General features: G+C 37.7%; 1 protein-coding gene across 1 annotated transcript in view; it reads left to right on the top strand.

The window, feature by feature from the left end:
- Positions 1 to 18,920, top strand: part of sp1 (sp1 transcription factor) — a 59,182-nt gene that overhangs the window by 17,439 nt on the left and 22,823 nt on the right. The window contains exon 3 of the mRNA XM_051673474.1: positions 5,383 to 6,646. Within this exon, the coding sequence (XP_051529434.1) occupies positions 5,383 to 6,646 (1,264 nt within the window). The remainder of the gene's footprint in view (positions 1 to 5,382; positions 6,647 to 18,920) is intronic.

Below are 18,920 nucleotides of genomic sequence, written 5' to 3'. Positions count from 1 at the left end.
TTTAAGAATTTGAGATTTAAGTAATCCATTTGTGGCAGGACAACTACTATAAAATAAACACTTTATGCCTACAGTAATGTGTGGAGAGAAAATTTATGTTTTAAATGAATTATATGATAAAATGCATTTAAGATGCACTAAATTTAACTTTTTGGTTTACAATACATTTATTTAAATATGATAGTGTCACATACCTTTTACAAACATCAGTTAGGCTGCATACCATTACATATATTAATTGAACTTCAACCTAGGCAAATTATAAACCAGAAATGTACATATTTCAAAATGCATCACAATTGAACTTTTAAGTGCTTTGTATTTTAGACATTTAAATTAATATTGCAACAATTTTTCCATGTGTATAGGCTACTTTTTTTATTTATTTTTTTCTAGAAAGAATTTTCGAAGCAAAATAAAATGGAAACATCTGGACCGTTTGAATCAAAAATGCCAGTGGTCTGCACCAACAATGTTGTGCAGCGATGACTTGAAAAGTTTTGGAGGTTAAGATAAAATCCAGTGGAGAGAGTCTTCACAAGTTTGAGGATGTGTCTTATTTCCATCAAGTTGTTTAGAGTTTGATTGGATGATTACTGGTTTGAATGTGAATGGATAGGCCTAAACTTAAAAAAAAAAAAAAAGGAACACTTTTGATCTCATTTTCAGTGCTACCATTATCTATAATCCATGCTTTAATCCAAGAATTGTACTGTTTAATATTAAAATGTGAAATTATTTCATAAATTAAGACATTCTCCACGTCCATGATTGCATGGATGCAGTGATCAGCCGAAACCACTCAAGCTATGTAAGATGAATTAGTCCACAGCCATTGATCTAGAGTCAGCCTTTCACTTCTCACTAGTTATTAAGGTTTGAATTTGAGGAGGGGAAGCTGATCCTAGACCAGCAGTTACAGGCCAGCGTTTTCCCGTAGTGACCATCGGATTTCCCTTTATTAATAATTCACACATCCCCGTCAACCGTGGCCAGCCACACGCTTCTGAGTTGTAAAACAAATAAACCAGGTTTAAAATGAATCAGTTTAAAATATTTAATTCCAAGCAAAAATATTTGAAAATCGAAATATTATCCTAAAAACCTGTATGCTTAATATCTAACCAAGCAACAAGCAACATAAAGTTACAATGTCTGACATACCTGTGTGGGGAAAAAAGAAAAAGTAAATACTTGAAATACCCCAAATATTTTAACACGTTTACTTTGCCAAGCACAACAAAAAGGTCAATATTTGTGTAAAATCAAATATCGTTGTCCTCCATTTCAAAATACTTTGGCCTGTTTATCTTTTACTTGTAATTTGCTCAGATTTTTGGAAATATTCCACAGCCCGAGAGGTCTCCGACACAAAAATAATAATCTATTCTACAATATGATGATAGGCAGCTGATCCTCCACACGCATGATTACTCTAGCTGCCAAGCACCTCTTTTATTCACGTTAGCTACAATAACTAGTTCTGCCAGCCAGGTTAAATCAGTGCACATGAAATACACTGTAATGCACCCACAAGATAATATCGGACTCCCATGTGCCACCTGGTGGATATTGTGAGAAATGTAACAAATTATTTAAATTCTGAGAAGCCCGTCTGCGTGGTTCTGCGTGATTTCACATGTTGGTTTGCATGAGAGCACATGAAAAAACACGCATTCTCAAAGGCTACATCTGTGTATATATAGCTAGAAAAAAAAAGAGACCACTGCAAAATTCAGTTTCTCTGGATTTACTATTCATAGGTATGTGTTTGAGTAACATGAACATTTTTGTTTTATTCTGTAAAGTACTGACAACATTTCTCCCAAAATCCATATAAAAATATTGTCATTTAGAGCATTTATTTGCAGAAAATGACAACTGGTCAAAAACAGAAGATGCAGTGTTTTCAGATCTTGAAAAAAGCAAAGAAAACAAGTTATGTTGTATGTTGCTTGATTTATGCATCCTTCACAAAGATGAATCTGCCCGATTCCAGCCTTGCTGAAGCATCCCCAGATCATCAGATACACCGATCAGCCACAACATTAAAACCACCTGGCACCCCTCGTGCAGCCAAAACAGCTCTGACCCGTCAAGGCATGGACTCCACAAGTCCATTTCTTGTGTAGAAAATAAATATTGTTTCTCTATTGAAACATTTGATAGCATCTATTAAATTAAATACTTCAAATGATTATATTGTACTTCTTTTTTTATTTTTAAAGCATTGTTAATTGTTTATTTAATAGTATTAAATTAATTAGATCTACCCCAAGCCTTGTGTGTGTGTGTGTGTGTGTGTGTGTGTGTGTGTGTGTGTGTGTATATATATATGTGTATATATATATATATATATATAATTTTTTTTTATTGTAACCACACTTGAGATCGCTGGTTTAGGCTGGCTACATGAGATATCTGCTTTTGTGAGAGTGCAGGATGTCAGCTTTTCATTTCCTTACAACAGGTGCAACACAAATAGCAGGGTTGCTGCTTAAGTAATCTATCAAGCAACTCCTATTCACTCTTTCCTGAGGAGCAAGAGACTGGCAATGAGCAACAGCCAATGATGTATAGAGAGAGCGCAAGAGGAGAGAAAAGCATTGGGAAGCAAGAGACAGAAAATAAAATCACCTACGTCTCGCAAACATATCATCATTTTAATAAGCTGTTTTTGTTCGCCCCGTTCTGTAAAAATCAGTGCAAAAACAGGCTCCAGCCCGTTTTTATGTTCTTTTTTTGACATTTTATCACAAAATACTCTACTGTTTCTGTATAAGTTTGTGTATGAATTTCATGATTGTTGTTTCAGTCAGGGTCAAATGGTCATTTGGTTGATATACCCAGTCTGCGATCAGTCGTGTAGTGTGTGCTTGGCTTTTAGTATATGTGTGTCTAACTATTTGTTTCTACCATCTCACTTTATCTCTGCCATGCACATAATGGGGCTTTTCCACTTCACGGTACAACTCGACTCTGCTCGCTTTTTGGGGGTTTTCCACTGTGGATAGTACCTGGTACTTTTTTTAGTACCACTTCGGTCAAGGTTCCAAGCGAGCCGAGCCGATACTAAATGTGACGTCAAAACCCTGCAGATCACTGATTGGTCAGAGAGAATTGTCACTACCAGCCTCACTGGATTTGCGACACGGGACATCAACCTGCTAGTTTTAAAGTTAGTAACAGCGATAGCAGTATCATTTGTTCACGCAACTTTCGAATTGTAAAAAAGAAATGGCTGTGCGCAAAACCACGCCGTGGTCAATAAACGAGGTGCAGACGTTCCTCGCGTTGGTAGCCGAGGAGGAGATCCAACTATGACGATCAGCCTATAATCCCACCCACGTTGAGGCTGCACTAAACTGCAGTGGAAAAGCAAGCTCAGAAAAGTAAAGCAAGTCGAGTCGAACCGTAATGTGCAGTGGAAAAGTGCCATAAGTGCCACTGTGCTGCCGCGGTTTAAAGTGAATTCAGAATAGATTCAAAATTTGAGAATTGATTCTGAGTCATCAGAGAGAGAATGCAACGGTGAAAAATTTCACCCACTCCTAATTTTACCTTTTTGTTTTTGGAACCCAGCCAACCTTAATAATATACAGTGGCAAGAAAAATTATGTGAACCCTTTGGAAGTACCTGCATTTACAAATGTGTCTTAACCTGGTTTGATCTTCATCCAAGTTACAATAATGAACACTCAATCTGTTTTAACAAATAACACACATTATTGCTGATATGGACCATGCCTTGCAAAAAAGAGATCTAAGAAGACCTATGATCAAGAATTGATACTTTGCATAAAGCTGAAAAGGGTTACAAAGTTATCTCGAAGAGCTTAGATATTCATCTGTCCACAGTTAGACAAAAATTAATGTATACATTTTAGTATTTTGGCTACTCTCACTAGAAGTGGCTGTCCAGCCAAAATTACTCAAAGGGCACATCACAGAATGCTCAATCAAGTAAGCAGAGTGACAGCTGAAGACTTGAAGGAATAATTGGAAATATTTAACACCTTTGTACATGAGTCTACTAAACGGAAACTTTAAACGGGCATGGTGTCTGGCAGGACACCACGAAGGCGCTACTTTCCAACAAAAAACATTGCTGCGTGCCTAACATTTGCCAAAGACCACCTTGACACTCCACAATGCTACTGGGAAAATGTTTTGTGGACTGATTAAACGAAGGATAAATTGTTTGGGAAGAACATGTAGCACTACGTATGGTGTAAAAAGGGCACCACATACCAACATGAAAACATCATACCAACAGTGAAGTACGGTGGAGGAAGCATCATGATTTGGGGCTGCTTTTCTGCTTCGGGGCTTGGACCGCTTGCCATCATCGAAAAATAAATTCCAAAATGCATCCAGATATCCTACAGGATAATATCAGGGTGGCTGTGCGCCAGCTGAAGCTAAGTAGGAGTTGGGTGATGCTTCAGTACAATGACCGTAAACACTGAAGTAAATCCATCACTGAATGGCTTCAAAATAAAGAAAATCCACCTTTTTGAGTGGCCCAGTCAGTGCTCAGACCTTAACCCAATAGATACATCCTGAGAATATGGCTGAGCTGAAGCGGTTCTGTACGGAAGAATGGTCCAAAATTCCTTCTGAACGTTGTGCAGGTCAAATCCGCAGCTACCGGAAACACTGAGGTTATTGCTGCCAATGGAGGATTGACCAATGATTAAATCCAAGGGTTCACATACTTTTTCTTGCCACTGTATTATATTATACTATATTATATAATGCAATAGTAGCATTTCTCTCCTAAATTCTTCATTTTCTCACAATATTTTTAGGCTCTCCGATTTAACCCACAAGCCCTTATTTCGCATTGTGGAAGACATTTGTTATTCTGTGTATTTAAAATGTTTCTTCATTTTATCCTTCAGAAGTAGTGTAAGCGTGTTTAAACCTGCAATGACCAAGAACATTTGCCATTAGACAAACTTTAAAGTGAAACTGGAACACTTTGCGTTTACTATCAAATACTTGTTTAAAGTTTTGCAAGAATTTGGCGTGAACCTCTCTTCAAGAGCAACTCTGAGTGCGGTCCACGGTGCAGGCCAGTGAGACGGTCAGAGTTCAATTGAATGAGACAAACACAGCATTTATATAGTCACTTAAAATTCCCATACTTGAAGTAAAATGTGATTGGAATTTAAAGTGCATAATAATTGCTATTATCTCGAATAACCGCGATCAAATGGTTTAATCGCGACAGGCCTAGTGTGTGTTGTACTGCTGTCTACATACCGAAAGAAAAAGATTAAAGAAAGATGTGAGCTACGTAGAAAAAAAGAAAAAAGTATTATTATTGCATTCTTCAAATAAGGATAACAGTGATCTTTAAAATGTTTCTCTCTGTAGGACTCGCAGCAGCCATCACCGTTAGCCCTGCTGGCTGCCACCTGCAGTCGTATTGACGAAAACGATGCCGTGGAGCAGCAGGCACGACAAAGCCAAGACGCTCAGATTGATCTGCTGCAGTCACATCTGTCACACGGCACTAACGGCTGGCAAATCATCCCCGCTGGCACACAGGTCGCGACCAGCTCTAGCAGTGCAGCCTCTCCTACGATGGGCTCGGACGATAAAAGCAGACAGACAACTAGTGCTGCTGTTCAACAGCATTTTGTGATGACGTCCTCCCAAAACCTACAAAGTCAACAAGTGCTCACCACGCTCTCTGGTGTGATGCCAAATATCCAATATCAGGTTATCCCACAGTTTCAGACCATAGACGGACACCAGCTCCAATTTAATCCCGCACCTCAAGATGTGTCCGCTGCAGCGACAGGACAGTTTCATCTTGTGTCCTCTCCCAATGGCAGCCAGCAGCTCATTGCGGCCTCCTCCAACCGAGCTGCTGGCTCTGGAAACATCTTAACCGTTCCAAGCCTGTTTCAACAAGCTATACCTCTACAAAACATCAGTCTGGGAAATACTGTGCTGCCCAATCAGACGCAGTTCCTTGCCAATGTGCCTGTTCCACTAAATGCCAATATTGCCTTGCTGCCTGTGGGATCTGGTGCTCCTGCTGGAGCTGGAAGTGATGCAAACACTGGAGGAACGTTAGGAACTTCTCAACAGCTGCTCCAGAATGTGTCATCTTCAGCCGCAACAGTGTACGGCACCACCTCCATCAGCACGCAGATGGCTGCTGGCAATGCAACCCAGAGCAACAAAGGTGAAGCGGGAAAACCTTTCCAGAATATGTCTGATACCAGAGATGGACAGAAACCTGGTCAAGCTCAGATCCTCATCCAGCCACAGCAGGTCCTGCAGACCATTCAGCCCAGTGCCATCTCGGCTGGTGGTCAGGTGTTTGCGACGCAGACGCTGTCACAGGACGGATTGCAGAATGTTCAGATCCAGACCATTGCAAACGGTAGTCCCATCCTGATTAGAACCGTTGGTCCAAACGGGCAGGTGAGCTGGCAGACGCTTCAGCTGCAGAGTCCCGCTAACACGCAAATCACACTGGCACAGCTGCCACAGCTGACACAAACTGGGACCTCAGGAAATGTGCAACTGTCTGGTCTTCAAACCATCAACCTAAACACACTTGGCAACACAGGGCTGCAAATGCATCAGCTGCAGGGTGTTCCCATCACCATCACCAATGCTACAGGTTAGTCTTCTTTTCTCATACTGAGAACATCTGTTTTCCTCTTGTTGTCTTAAAGGAATAATCCAGGTTCAATACAAGTCAAGCTCAATCGACAGCATTTGTACCATAATGTTGATTTACCACAAAAAAAATTTTTTTTTTTAATCAAATTTCTTAATAAAAATATCGAGGTTACAGTCGGGCCAGTTTTTGTAGGTTTTAAAGACAGAAATGTGAAGCTTATTTTTATTAAAGCACTTACATTAATTATTCTATTAAAACTTATGTATTGTTTGAGCTGTAAAGTTGTTTAAATTGTTGTTTTTATGGTTGTTTTAGGGTTTAAATTTATGTTTTAGTGTTTACTAGGGCTGGGGGATATATTGAATATTAACAATATAATCTAGATAATTTTGCTGACGATGTAAAATTGACCAATATCATGTGCTTTAATTTGGCCATTAAGTTTCATAAAGAGCACATCAGTAGACTCATTTCATGATCCCTCAGGGCTGCATAGTTAAAATAACATCAAAATGTCAAGTTGGATCATATGTGATTATTAATCCACAAAAGGCTGTGATTTAAAGACAGATAAACATGGTCTGTGTGTGATTCAGAACAAACCAGTAACATGCTGATCTGTGTGCACGCATGGTGGCGCTCTCAGATCAGTTCACGTGCATTGTGAAATCAAAGTAATGCAGGTTCAAGCATTCGCGCAATTCCAAACATTAGTAACAGTTGCAAGTTATTATACAAATCTACAGACGTGGCACAGAATAACAGAAAAGGAGATTACAGCGTTTCAGGAAATGCAGAACATTGTAAACTGTCAAATACACAGTGCCTTTTTCGGTGCCAAAATAAAAGCTCCAGGTGAAGATGAAGTAAACAGGACAGAAATATATTACTTATGTATAACGCAAATCTAATAATCAGAATAATAATGGTAATTCAGCATTATATTATAATAATCAACCTGACGTGTCCCACACTAATAATTTAGTATTATGCAATGTTCAACTGCGGTTTCAAAAAAAAGTCAGGAAAGTAGCTTTGCACAGTAAAAATATTTGAAGGTAAATAATGCTTTTAATTAAGCTACTATGTATTATTGTGTGTGAAATATAAATATAAAGTGCATATCAATGAAGATGATTCAAAATATTTAATCTACTTGGCTACAATGACTGTTTGGATGAAATTATGGTTCCTCTGATAAAAAAAAAAAACAAAAAAGAAAAAAAAAAGAGCCATTTTAGAACGAATACATAATTATGGAGATATATATCGAATGTCATCAATAGGCTGAAAAATATCGATATATGATTTAAGACATATTGCCCAACCCTAGGGTTTACGCATTTTTTTTCGTCAAAATATTTAATTTGTATACAGGGTCCTAAAAATGTACTTTTATTAATTCTTAAATTACAAGAAGTCTTAAATTTTGTTTACTGAGGTCTTACGTTTTGGGGCGTGCCTAAAACAGCAGAGTCAAAATCATCTTGCGCTCTCTCTCTCTCTCTCTCTCTCTCTCTGAGTTTCGTGTGAGCGCACGCAGAGAAGCGCAAGCAAGCGCATTTTTACTGAACTTACGCTGTTACACGTGTATAAACATTCATAAACCTGTTAATCCGAAACGCAAATGCTGTTATTCTGCATCTCTGTAAGCGAGCGATGCGCTAACACTAATGCTTCTGTTTATAATCAACAAAGCTGTCAACGTTGCAATTTGCAAGCGCGCGAGGTTGGAGCGTTTTTTTTTAACGCCTTTCAAATCATGGCGCTTCCTTATTTTACATCACCTTTGACAAGAATTGTAAAGCTAATAGAACTACTCAGCTGCAGAGTTAAACCTGTTATATTTCTCATCTCCACCTCTCTAGAGCTCCATCTGACATATACAGGTATTTTCTCTGCCATCTGAATTAGTCAATTACATTTTTTTTAATATACAAAACAATAATATTGATTATATAAATATTTTAGTATAGAATATTTTTTAAGTCTGAAATAATTAATGAAAACTGTTACACTGTGTGAAGAGAGAAGTGCATGTGGGACAGAGAAACTGCTGCCCTCCAGAACACCACAGTGCCAATCATTTTTCCTATGGAAATCTGTGGTCAAATATGGTACTGCAATGAGCCCTCATTGAGATGCAGTGGGGCAGAAACGAGTCTGCCCATAATGAACTATCAAACCAAAGGTAACTTTAGTGTGTGCCAGCAGTCTTACAGTTTGCTAACATGGTGACTGCTATTGATAAACATGTGTAACAATGTCTATTCTATTGCAAATTCAGACAAATTGGCCATCAGACAACTTGGACCTGACAAGCCAGACATAAAAAAATGGTTTGAAAATCAAAAGACAAGGGCAGGTAATAAGACATTGTTTTGTTTTATTCTATAAACTACTGACAATTCTTCCAAATTCCAAATAAAAATATAGTCATTTAGAGCATTTATTTGCAGAAATTGATAACTGGTCAAAATAACAAAAAAGATGCTGTGTTTTCAGACCTTGAATAATGCAAAGAAAACAAGTTCATGTTTGTTTATAAACAACACAATACTAATGTTTTAAGTTCAGAAATCAGTATTTGGTGTAATAAACCTGATTTTCAATCACAGTTTTCATGCATCTTTGCACGTGAAACTGGGACGATCTGCATATGTTCAGTACTGACACAGTAATGGCGTGATGACGTTTCACGCACACATCGCACTTTCATCACAGTGGCCATATTTGTGACCATCAGCGTAAAGAAGCAACAGCGGTAAATTCACATCTGTGAAACAACATCAGAAAGCATCCAAATGTTGCTTTTGATACATGACAAGTGCCAGGAAAAGTGTTTACAGGTCTGAAGTAAGCAGAAATTTTGTCAGATTTGACTTTCGCAGACATTTAAATATATTTTATTCATGATTCATCTCCGGACGCCGGAGAGTCTGACGTGTGACCGCCGAGCGCCTGACGTGTGACCGGCGAGCGCAGCGGAATATCACTGTAAACGTTTCTCATTCAGGAGTCACAAATGTTTGTGTTGTTTTCTAGTCTGACTGGGTCACAATATTACAAAACGTCTGTGATGATTCTGCCTGTATGAATGTAAGATCTGCTTTTAGCTCAACAAGAGAACACAGAAAGGCTACTTCTTGGCTCTATTCAAAGGTGGTATATCTCAAAGCTGAATGTTTTTATTGTTGCTGGAAAATTAGCAGGTAGTATATTTGAACATTTTGAATTAATTTTTTGTTATTTGTGATGTACTGATTATTAAAACCACAAACCGTCACGCATGACATCATGTCCTCATTAGTAGAGACGTCCGAAATAATTGTGTGTGCTCAAAGACAAGTGTGAACACCCCTTCAAACGGCGAGGGAATGCTGTATAATCGTGCAGTGTACACGCATCACAATAGTAATTCCGATTTGATGCTTGATACATATAAATGCTCACATCAATCCGATCACTTTATGTAGTGTTCATGTAAACAGTATGATCGGAATGATTTCATTCCGATTAAAACACAAAGTGTCCATGCAAACGCAGACAGCAAATACACAAACACACCGACCAAGGCAAGCATTTGGGAGGTGAGTACGGGCGTCTGATTTCATTCGGGAGAAATCACGTGGAAATCATTGGTGCTCGTGTGGTCGCAGCTTGCATCATGTGAGGAATTACAAGTCGAGCCGAGCAGCTCACGACCTCCTAATATTTTTTTAAAACAGTCTAAAAAATTAATCTGCTGTCGGCTTGAATTCGTGAGGTGTGTGCAGTTGAACGAGCCGATTTGGCGATCTACCTAAGTTGACCAATCGGGAGAAGGTTGTGTCTGGTGAAACAAAGGAATTCTAGGTTGAAAGTTCTACCTGTCAATCAACTGCTGCACTAAAACAAGATTTATAAACTTTTACATGGACAAGACCTTCTTGGATCTTCTTCAGAATGTCTGCTATCAACAAGCAAGCAGTGACAGATGAAAAGGACGTAGCCTACATGTAAAGCTGTATAGTTCAGGTAGCCTACTCCACTAAAATAACTGAAAATTCTGCACTAAACGTCATGTTTGCGCTTAAATTAAATCCAAGTATGACCGACAAACGGTGTGCGAATTTTCCGCACTTTATAATCTTGTACATTTTGTGCACTTTTATAATGCAGTAACTGGCAGCATCAACACACTGACATTATGATTGATGTATGCAATCATAAAATCTCACAGCCTCCCTTTGACAGATTCAGATTTCAGATGTTGAACAGCATTTGTAGTAATTATCCATATTTAAATCTGCAGATGAGTTTTCAGCTAATGCAGCCCCTGGCCATGCCAGTCTTTTTTATTTCTTTTTTTTTTAAATCGCAAGCTACAAGGAAGCAATGTCCTCCTCTGGCTTTATGTCTTATAATGAATAATAGCGCTAAAATTCATGCGATTGCTCTGGATTTCGCAAGGTCGTGAAGTCGTATCGTGTACGATTTAATCTGTACGATTATCAGATAAACTGACTCGTAACATGCTAGGGCTCACGACCTCCCGAGTGTCAGAACTCGCACCGTATTCACCTGGCTTTACTCAAAAGCACACTACGAACTGGTGACAAACAACAGAAACGAGTTATATAGGGAGAGAAAATGAAGGACGGGTAGGCTGATAATCAACGAGCCGCGCGTTCAGTGTCTCCATAGAAACGCTGATCACGCTCGCCAAGCAACACCTGAACACACACACACACACACAGAACAAACCTGTCAAACTCACCGGGACCGTGATAATGATGGAGATTTTTCAGTTAACACAACACCTGGACCCACCTATATCTGTCACGAGCTGCAATACATCAATCATTACGTTACTGTGTTACTGCAGGATTAATGTGTAGTGCAAGAAAAAACAATACATTTCTTGTTGTGTGGCTCCCTCTGGTGGACAAACAGTAAAACAGCCTGTCTTTCTCCATATTTCTAACTGTTTAAAAATGCAGTTGTAAAATTAGCTGTTCTGTCATAGCTCTGCCAAATTGATGCAGTTTTGTAAGTGACCTTATAATGTTTCTTTTTCCATCGTTTTTATTTTTATTTAAAGGTTTTGCTAAGTTTGACAATTGTGCTCAAGATACAATTAGATTAGATAATTAGATATTATGGGGCACAGCCCAAAACGTATGTGATGATAACTTTTTGTCTGGAGGGTGTTATGATGTATACCAATTTGTGTGCAAATCGAAAAAACGGCCTAGGACGAGTTAGAAAAAGTAGGTTTTTCAAAAAAATATTTGTGATTTTAAAAAAGCTTTCTTGCGCAAATGGAAGTCCTTGTGGCCATATCATTGGGGGCACTGGTGGATTCAGAGAAGCTAAAAATTTGTATTGTAGCCTATACGGTTCTGGAGTTATGAGCAAAAACATGAATTAGCTAATTATACCGCCACCGTGTGGCCGATTGTCACAAAATTTGATATGTGGCTTTGAGTTGACACCCTGCTTATGCATAGTAATTTCCATAACCCTCTGCTATTCCCAATAAGAGTTATAAGGTGCTGAAATTTGATTGGCCGTTGGCAGCCATTTTTGTTAATTTGTTGAATCGATTTTTTTTTTAAGAAAATGTATGCATTTTAACCAAAGAAGATGCGTATTTAATTTTGAACTGTGTCACTCAAATGACTGTAATGACAGTTTTTTAGTTGTAGCGCCCCCTAGGGTTGGAATTGTACGAAACTTTGCTGAAATCTTCTAAACGTCCTGTTGACTGTGTACTGAGTTTGGTTGAGTAGATATTTATCAATTACTCAAATTGCGTTAAACTGAAGGAATTGTATCGTTAATATCTTCTGAATGATTTGACATATCAAAATTCTTTTGATACATTTTTGTCAGGGGGATCTGTAGATGATGTATACCAAATTGCATGTTCATCGGACAAACGGTCTAAGGGGAGTTAGAAAAAGTAGGTTTTTCAAAACATTCAAAATGGCAGTAAAAAAATTAGACATGAAATTGGAGGTATACATTTTGCAGGACTTGACTCAAGGAATCAGAGGGGAACATTTTCTTGATACTAGCCCTTATGGTTGCAGAGATATGAGTCAAAACGTAAAAGTGTTTATTATAGCACCACCTAGGGTCAGATGGGTGTGCGTTTGTGTGCCTGAGTTGGTGGGGATCCCACATATGACTTATGGTCTCTGACACCCAGATACTTTTAGGGCAGAAAAAAACTATGAAGAAAATCAGTACAATTACAATAGGGTTCCAACAGCTTCACTTCTTGGCCCCCTAATAAAAATCCTGACACATCCACCTTTGGTGCTTGGACTTCTAAATATAAAATAATATTGTATTTTAAATGGAAGATAGTAAGGATGTGCACGAGTAGTCGAATACTCGAGTATTCGTTTTGCAATAAGTATTCAAAGTAAAAATACTATTCGAATTTTGCAAAATTTTGCTTTGCTGGCCATATATACAGTGAGATGCATGTTAAATCCTGAACACGCAATCTAAAACTCAGTTATAACAGAATGCACTGGGTGGCGCTGTTGAGTGTGGACACAAGTTGATCACATTTGATGTGCAAACCGTTCTGTCAGTACGTTTAGATGGACACCAAAAAGCGGGTTATTGCGAGAATGTGGCTTACTGTGAGAAAGCTGGGTTCCTGTTTAAATGTACTGTATAAGCGGTGTACTCTTTACTCCCATATATGTGCAACTCATCAGAAAGCAGCATCCCTGTTGCGACGTAATCCCTGTGACACTTCTGTAAACAACAAACATGGCATCCGAGAAAGACTTTGCTAGCAGAGGGACATTCCATCAATTAAACTGGTGTGTATAAATGAGTATAGATTACTGAGCATGTGTATATGCTTGTTTTTCTCAACAAAAACATGACATGAGATACAATATAAACATAACTAGTATATGCAGTGTGTTTATAGTCATCATGTATGTTAATTACGTCAGTCTACTTTATTAGCGTTTCTGTTTCTTCGCTTTGCATGAGCTTAAATGCTTTCATTCTGTAATTTGTTTTCAACAAAAAAACACAGGACATCATATAAGCTTGTTTTGGATGTAATTAGAAGCTTGTTTTTTTTTTTTAAATGGTGATGCAACCTTTATGACTAAAAAAAATAATTTTACAATATCTCTCTCATTAATTACTTTCATTTAAATAATAGAATATTCGAGTATTCGTTTTTTTTATTAGCTTAAAAATTTGAATACCAAATTATTGATGACTGCCCATTCCTAGTAGATAGCAGTTTCTTCTGATTTCTGTTTAGTCATCAAATTTTAGTAATTTATTTGCACATGAAGAAATTGTCAATATATTAGGAAGAAGGAAATAACAGTACACACAGTAGCCCAGCAACCATGGATGGCAATCATTTTGATTAAACTGTCCAGCATCATACCACGATTTCAGTTTCAATGTAATCAGTTGTGAAGCTTTCATGGATATCAGACTGAAGTCTCAGTCAAGGTGTGCCGGTTTCTAAAGTGTTTTCTCCTGCTCACGTAAGTATGCATGTAATACAGTGAGCACCGGGATGAGTTTTTTCAAGCATGAGAGTGAATTTGCACAGGGTTTACAGATGATTGTACTATATTAAACTGTATAGTGAATATAATGTATAATAATGCTAAGGGTCCTGAATGCCACATCATGTAATGTCTGATTTCACTAGTAAATTTATACAATGGCAAACATTATTTTAGTGGATAAACATACACAATTTTTTGAAAAAAATAGTTTAGAAACATGTAATCAGTGAAAATACTATTTTAAAAACTATAATATTGAAATAATTAAATGTATATAATCAGTGACAGTGTACAAGCATACTGTATGTATCTAACATAATTATGTCTTTTTTCAGTTGGGCAGAATTATTAAAATTTCTGTTCTCATATCACTGTTGCCCTCTGCTGGGCTGATCTTTTGTTCCACTCCATGCCCTATGGATCATTTTACTCTTTAATGATGAGCATTTTTTTGTTAAGTTTAGCAACTGTTTCACATATGTCCTGAAAGTAGTAATAATACATTTGAACTTAAATTTTTATGATTCAGGCTTTGTTCAAAGTTTTGTGAGTAAAGAATAATTAATTGAGTAATGTAAATCAAACCAAATCCTTACGCCCTTTATCATTTCAGTTTTTTTGAAAAATCATATTTTAATAAAATACAGGAAATAAAATTTCATTTTTATCCAATTAATTGTAGATATAATCGAAGATTAATCTATTATCAATATAATTGTTAGTTGCAGCCCTACATTCAAGTAACAGGGAAAAAAAGGCAACAGTTACAAAAATTTATAAAAGATGAAAAACTAAAATAACAGCAGTGTTTGTCCTAGGATTTTTTTCAGCAGCTGTGCTGTTGTGTGCGTGTCCACAAGCCCGCAACGCCGGACCCGTATTAACGCACGTTGGTCGAGGAATTCAGAGGTGTCAAATTCAGTTTCAGCATGGGCCACATTAGGGTTTATTTGGGCCATGAAAGGGCCTGTTGAAAATGTTGAACCAGCACCTTTTTTTGGTAGCACCAATAATTGTGCTGTATGTTATGTGCATTAAAATGCACATTTGACAGTACAGCATTTATTTTGAGGTTGGGATGCAGATGGAAATTATGATATTAACAAAAGTAATATCTGTGGTAAAAATGAAACCTAATTTTTATAGGGCTAAATTGAAATATTCTGACAGTGGGACTAAGTAGGGTCTTCTTTACAGATTCCTTTAATTAGGCTCCTACTGATTAAACTAAAGCCATGTCTTGGAATTTCTGAAAGCAAACAAAACAACTTACATTTTCCTACAATCAGAGAGAATTACAAGAGTACAGATTTGGAAAACCGATGGCTTGGTCCATAATTATGAAAATGCACCATAGTTCTTCTACAGTATCCATGGTTTTTATTTGTAATGAGACCATTGTAACCATAGGTAAAACCATGCATGGCTCCTCACTACCATGATTAGTAACTATGGTTTCTGTATAAAGAACTATGGCATTTTTGTAATGAAAAAAAAAATGTTTTTGATACATTTAGAAACTTTTTCTGCCACTTATTAACTACCATAGTTAATAGGTACAGTTAGTGTTACTACAGTAAATCCATGGTAAATGTTCGTTAGTGTTGTGATTCAAGAATTGAAAAGCCTTCTAACTTGTTTTCTCCTGTTTTCTCTGTCAGTGCCGTTTAGAATGTGGGGGCTGTTTGTTTTAAACTAGTTTCATCACCGAGACATAAGAGTTTTGCAACAGACAATTCTGTACTGCATTCAAACGGGTTTTGCAATCCCCGCCGCACATCTCACCGATTCACAAGCGCATTTTAAATAGTCTGTTCGATTGAGACGAGTCCACGAATTACTGCACTTGCTCTGCGCCCATGCTGCTTTATCCATGATTTAGCCGTGTTGATAATTGACCCATGTTGCACTGTTTCATTCCTCTTTTGATGTGAGCAAAATGCATTCCAAAACATACAAATGACAATGGGAAGGCTCATTAATATTCACAAGGAAAGTGTTAACTGATTGTTCAGTGAAACGTTGCGATCCCCTGCCATCATACGTTTCAGAAATTAGCTTGCGGACCACTTGAAATTAAGCGAATTTGACCCTTGTTATGCGGTGATGTCACTGAATTTGTGCGTGTATTTGTGTGTGTGTGTTGTGGGGTCTCTTTCGCAGTGTAGAAAGCACACAGCTGACTGGGGCTGACAAGCGTTATGTTGCATCATGAATATTAAATGAACCATGGTAAATCCCAACAGCGGCGCTCATTATTCAGCAGTGGCTCACCGCCGCTGCAAAATGCATATAGGGGAAACATTGAACAGGGTTTGAAAAGTGATCTTACCCCTGGATTTAATTCTTCGTAGAGCTTTAATGACAGCCATCAGTCTGTTTGAATATGTCTCTACTAGCTTTGCACACCTAGATTGAGGAATATTTGCCCACTCTTCTTGTAGAATGAAGAAACCACAAGTTTTCTATTGGATTTAGGTCAGGACTCTGACTTGGCCACTCAAGGACTTTGACCTTCCTATCCTTAAGCCACTGTATTGTTTGTCATTGTAGGGTCATTGTCGTGCTGGTAAGGTAAACCACCTGCCCATCTTCAGTTGTCGATCATAACCACTTTTTTTTTTTTACTGCAATCCACAACATACGTAGTTACATACTGACAGAAGAGACAATACTACACTTAGACTCACATTAAAAGAAAAAAAAAACCTTTAAGAAAGAGAAGACACATTGGTGTGTATATATTAAAAACATTTAAGTAGATTGCATACAAAGTCAGGTATCAGCATCAACTCAACAAATATCAGCTACAGCTGATACTGAAGATAGCTTATAAAAGGCCACCACATAAAAGTGAACTCTGAGCTAGAACCCCTCAAATTCAGTCTTATCCTTTACAAACGTAGGAATTGTAGCACATCTCTAGCCCACTGTTTAAAAGGAGGGGAAATCTGTTTCCAATTTAGCAGGATCAATCGCCTAGCCAGCAGAGAAGTATAGGTGATGCAGTCGATCTCACTTTTGAAAGAGTGTTCTTTTCACTAACAATACCAAAAAATGGCTTTTAGAGGATTTGGATTGATGTTTACTTGGAATATTTTAGTTTAAGTTTTAAAAATCTTTTACCAGAAAACAAAGTGTATGGGACAAAAACAAAACATATGGGCAAGTGTAGCAGAGGACTGTTTGCATCTCGTGCAGGTTGAGTCAATAGAAGTATACATCTTTGCCAACTGAGCCTTAGACAGATAAAGTTTGGTAGAAGACCCATGAACCCTGCGCTTAGTCTCATGCCACTCTTTGTCTGTCAGGTGGACATTAAGATCTAGCTGCCAAGTGTCTCTCTGTGTGTTAATGGAAGCTGTCAACAATGATGCAAATCGAATGTACATTACAGAGATAGTACCTCTGAGCTAGACTGTCTGGTCAGTTGGATTTGGTTCAGGAAGGGAAGGAAATTAGGTGAAATTTTTGCATATAAAATCACGGACCTGCAGATATCTGAAGAAACGAGTCTTGGGTATATTAAAATTATATTCTAATTCTGCAATGATAGAAAGTTCCCTTCAACAAGGAGGTCTTTGAATGATGCAATTACTTTTTTTGCCGTAAGTATGCAAGGCCATTAAGTGGCTGGGAAAAACGATAATTCCTAGCAATTGTTGCAAAGGCAGAGCCTCTTTGCCATCCAAAATATTTACGAATTTGGACCCAGATATGAACAAAATTTGATACCATAGTTTGTAACGAGAGAGTCAAGACTGACTGGTAAATGTGAGAATAGAGGGGCTGGAAGTGAAAAAGGAGGGCAAGCTGAGGATTCTATATGGACTCAATCAGGTATATAATTAGTATTATGTGAATCTCGTCAATATCCTAAATCTCTTAAATTACAAGCCCAGTTATACTACTGGAAATGTGGAAGAGCCGTCCCACTTGGGATTCTTTAAAAAAAAAACAAAAAAAAAACATGCATATTCTTGGAGGTTTCTTATTACAAAGAAAATATATTTAAATATACAAAAGATTTATGTATGTATATATTTGTATAGTCTGGAATAGATATAAAAATGTAGGGAGTTTTTTCTTAATTATATTGATATTTCCAGACGATGAGATGGGAAGCCTGGACCAGTTAATAAGGGCTGTCTTTGTTGTTGTCTAGGTTGAGTTTATATCCTGAAAGAATGCTAATGCTTGAACACAGCCATAACATGAGGAAGTGGATTATGTGGATCTGAGATGCAAAGAGCAGGTCATCTGCATATAGTGATAATTTATGCTCTCTGTCCCCTCTAATAATTCCCTGAATAACTGATTTTGTTCTTATCCAATAGTCCTACAATCCTACAAAATAGCTAACGATTCAGTCGCTACTGCGAAAAGTAGAGGACATTTGGGGCATCCCTGTCTATTTCCCCTTTGTAGTGGAAAAAAATGTGAGCTAAGGCCGTTAGTGACCACAGATGAAGAGGGATGATCATACAGAAGTTTTAACCATGCTAGGAGCTTTTGGACAAAATAGCAGAGTTAAGTTCTAAGTTAAGGTGCTTCTCTAGTTCTGTTTGGTCACCTACATGAATTTGGGGCATTGTTATAGAGTCAAAGGAGTTGAGCTCGGTTGGATCATGCATATTTTCTGATGAATATAGGGAATTATAAAATTATTAAAAAACTGTTATGATTTCCAGTTCATCTTTTGAGATTACACCATCATCCTT

The sequence above is a fragment of the Myxocyprinus asiaticus genome, chromosome 35, assembly GCF_019703515.2.
Source record: "Myxocyprinus asiaticus isolate MX2 ecotype Aquarium Trade chromosome 35, UBuf_Myxa_2, whole genome shotgun sequence".
Classification (NCBI taxonomy): Eukaryota; Metazoa; Chordata; class Actinopteri; order Cypriniformes; family Catostomidae; genus Myxocyprinus; species Myxocyprinus asiaticus.
This window is presented reverse-complemented; position numbering and strand designations above follow the sequence as displayed.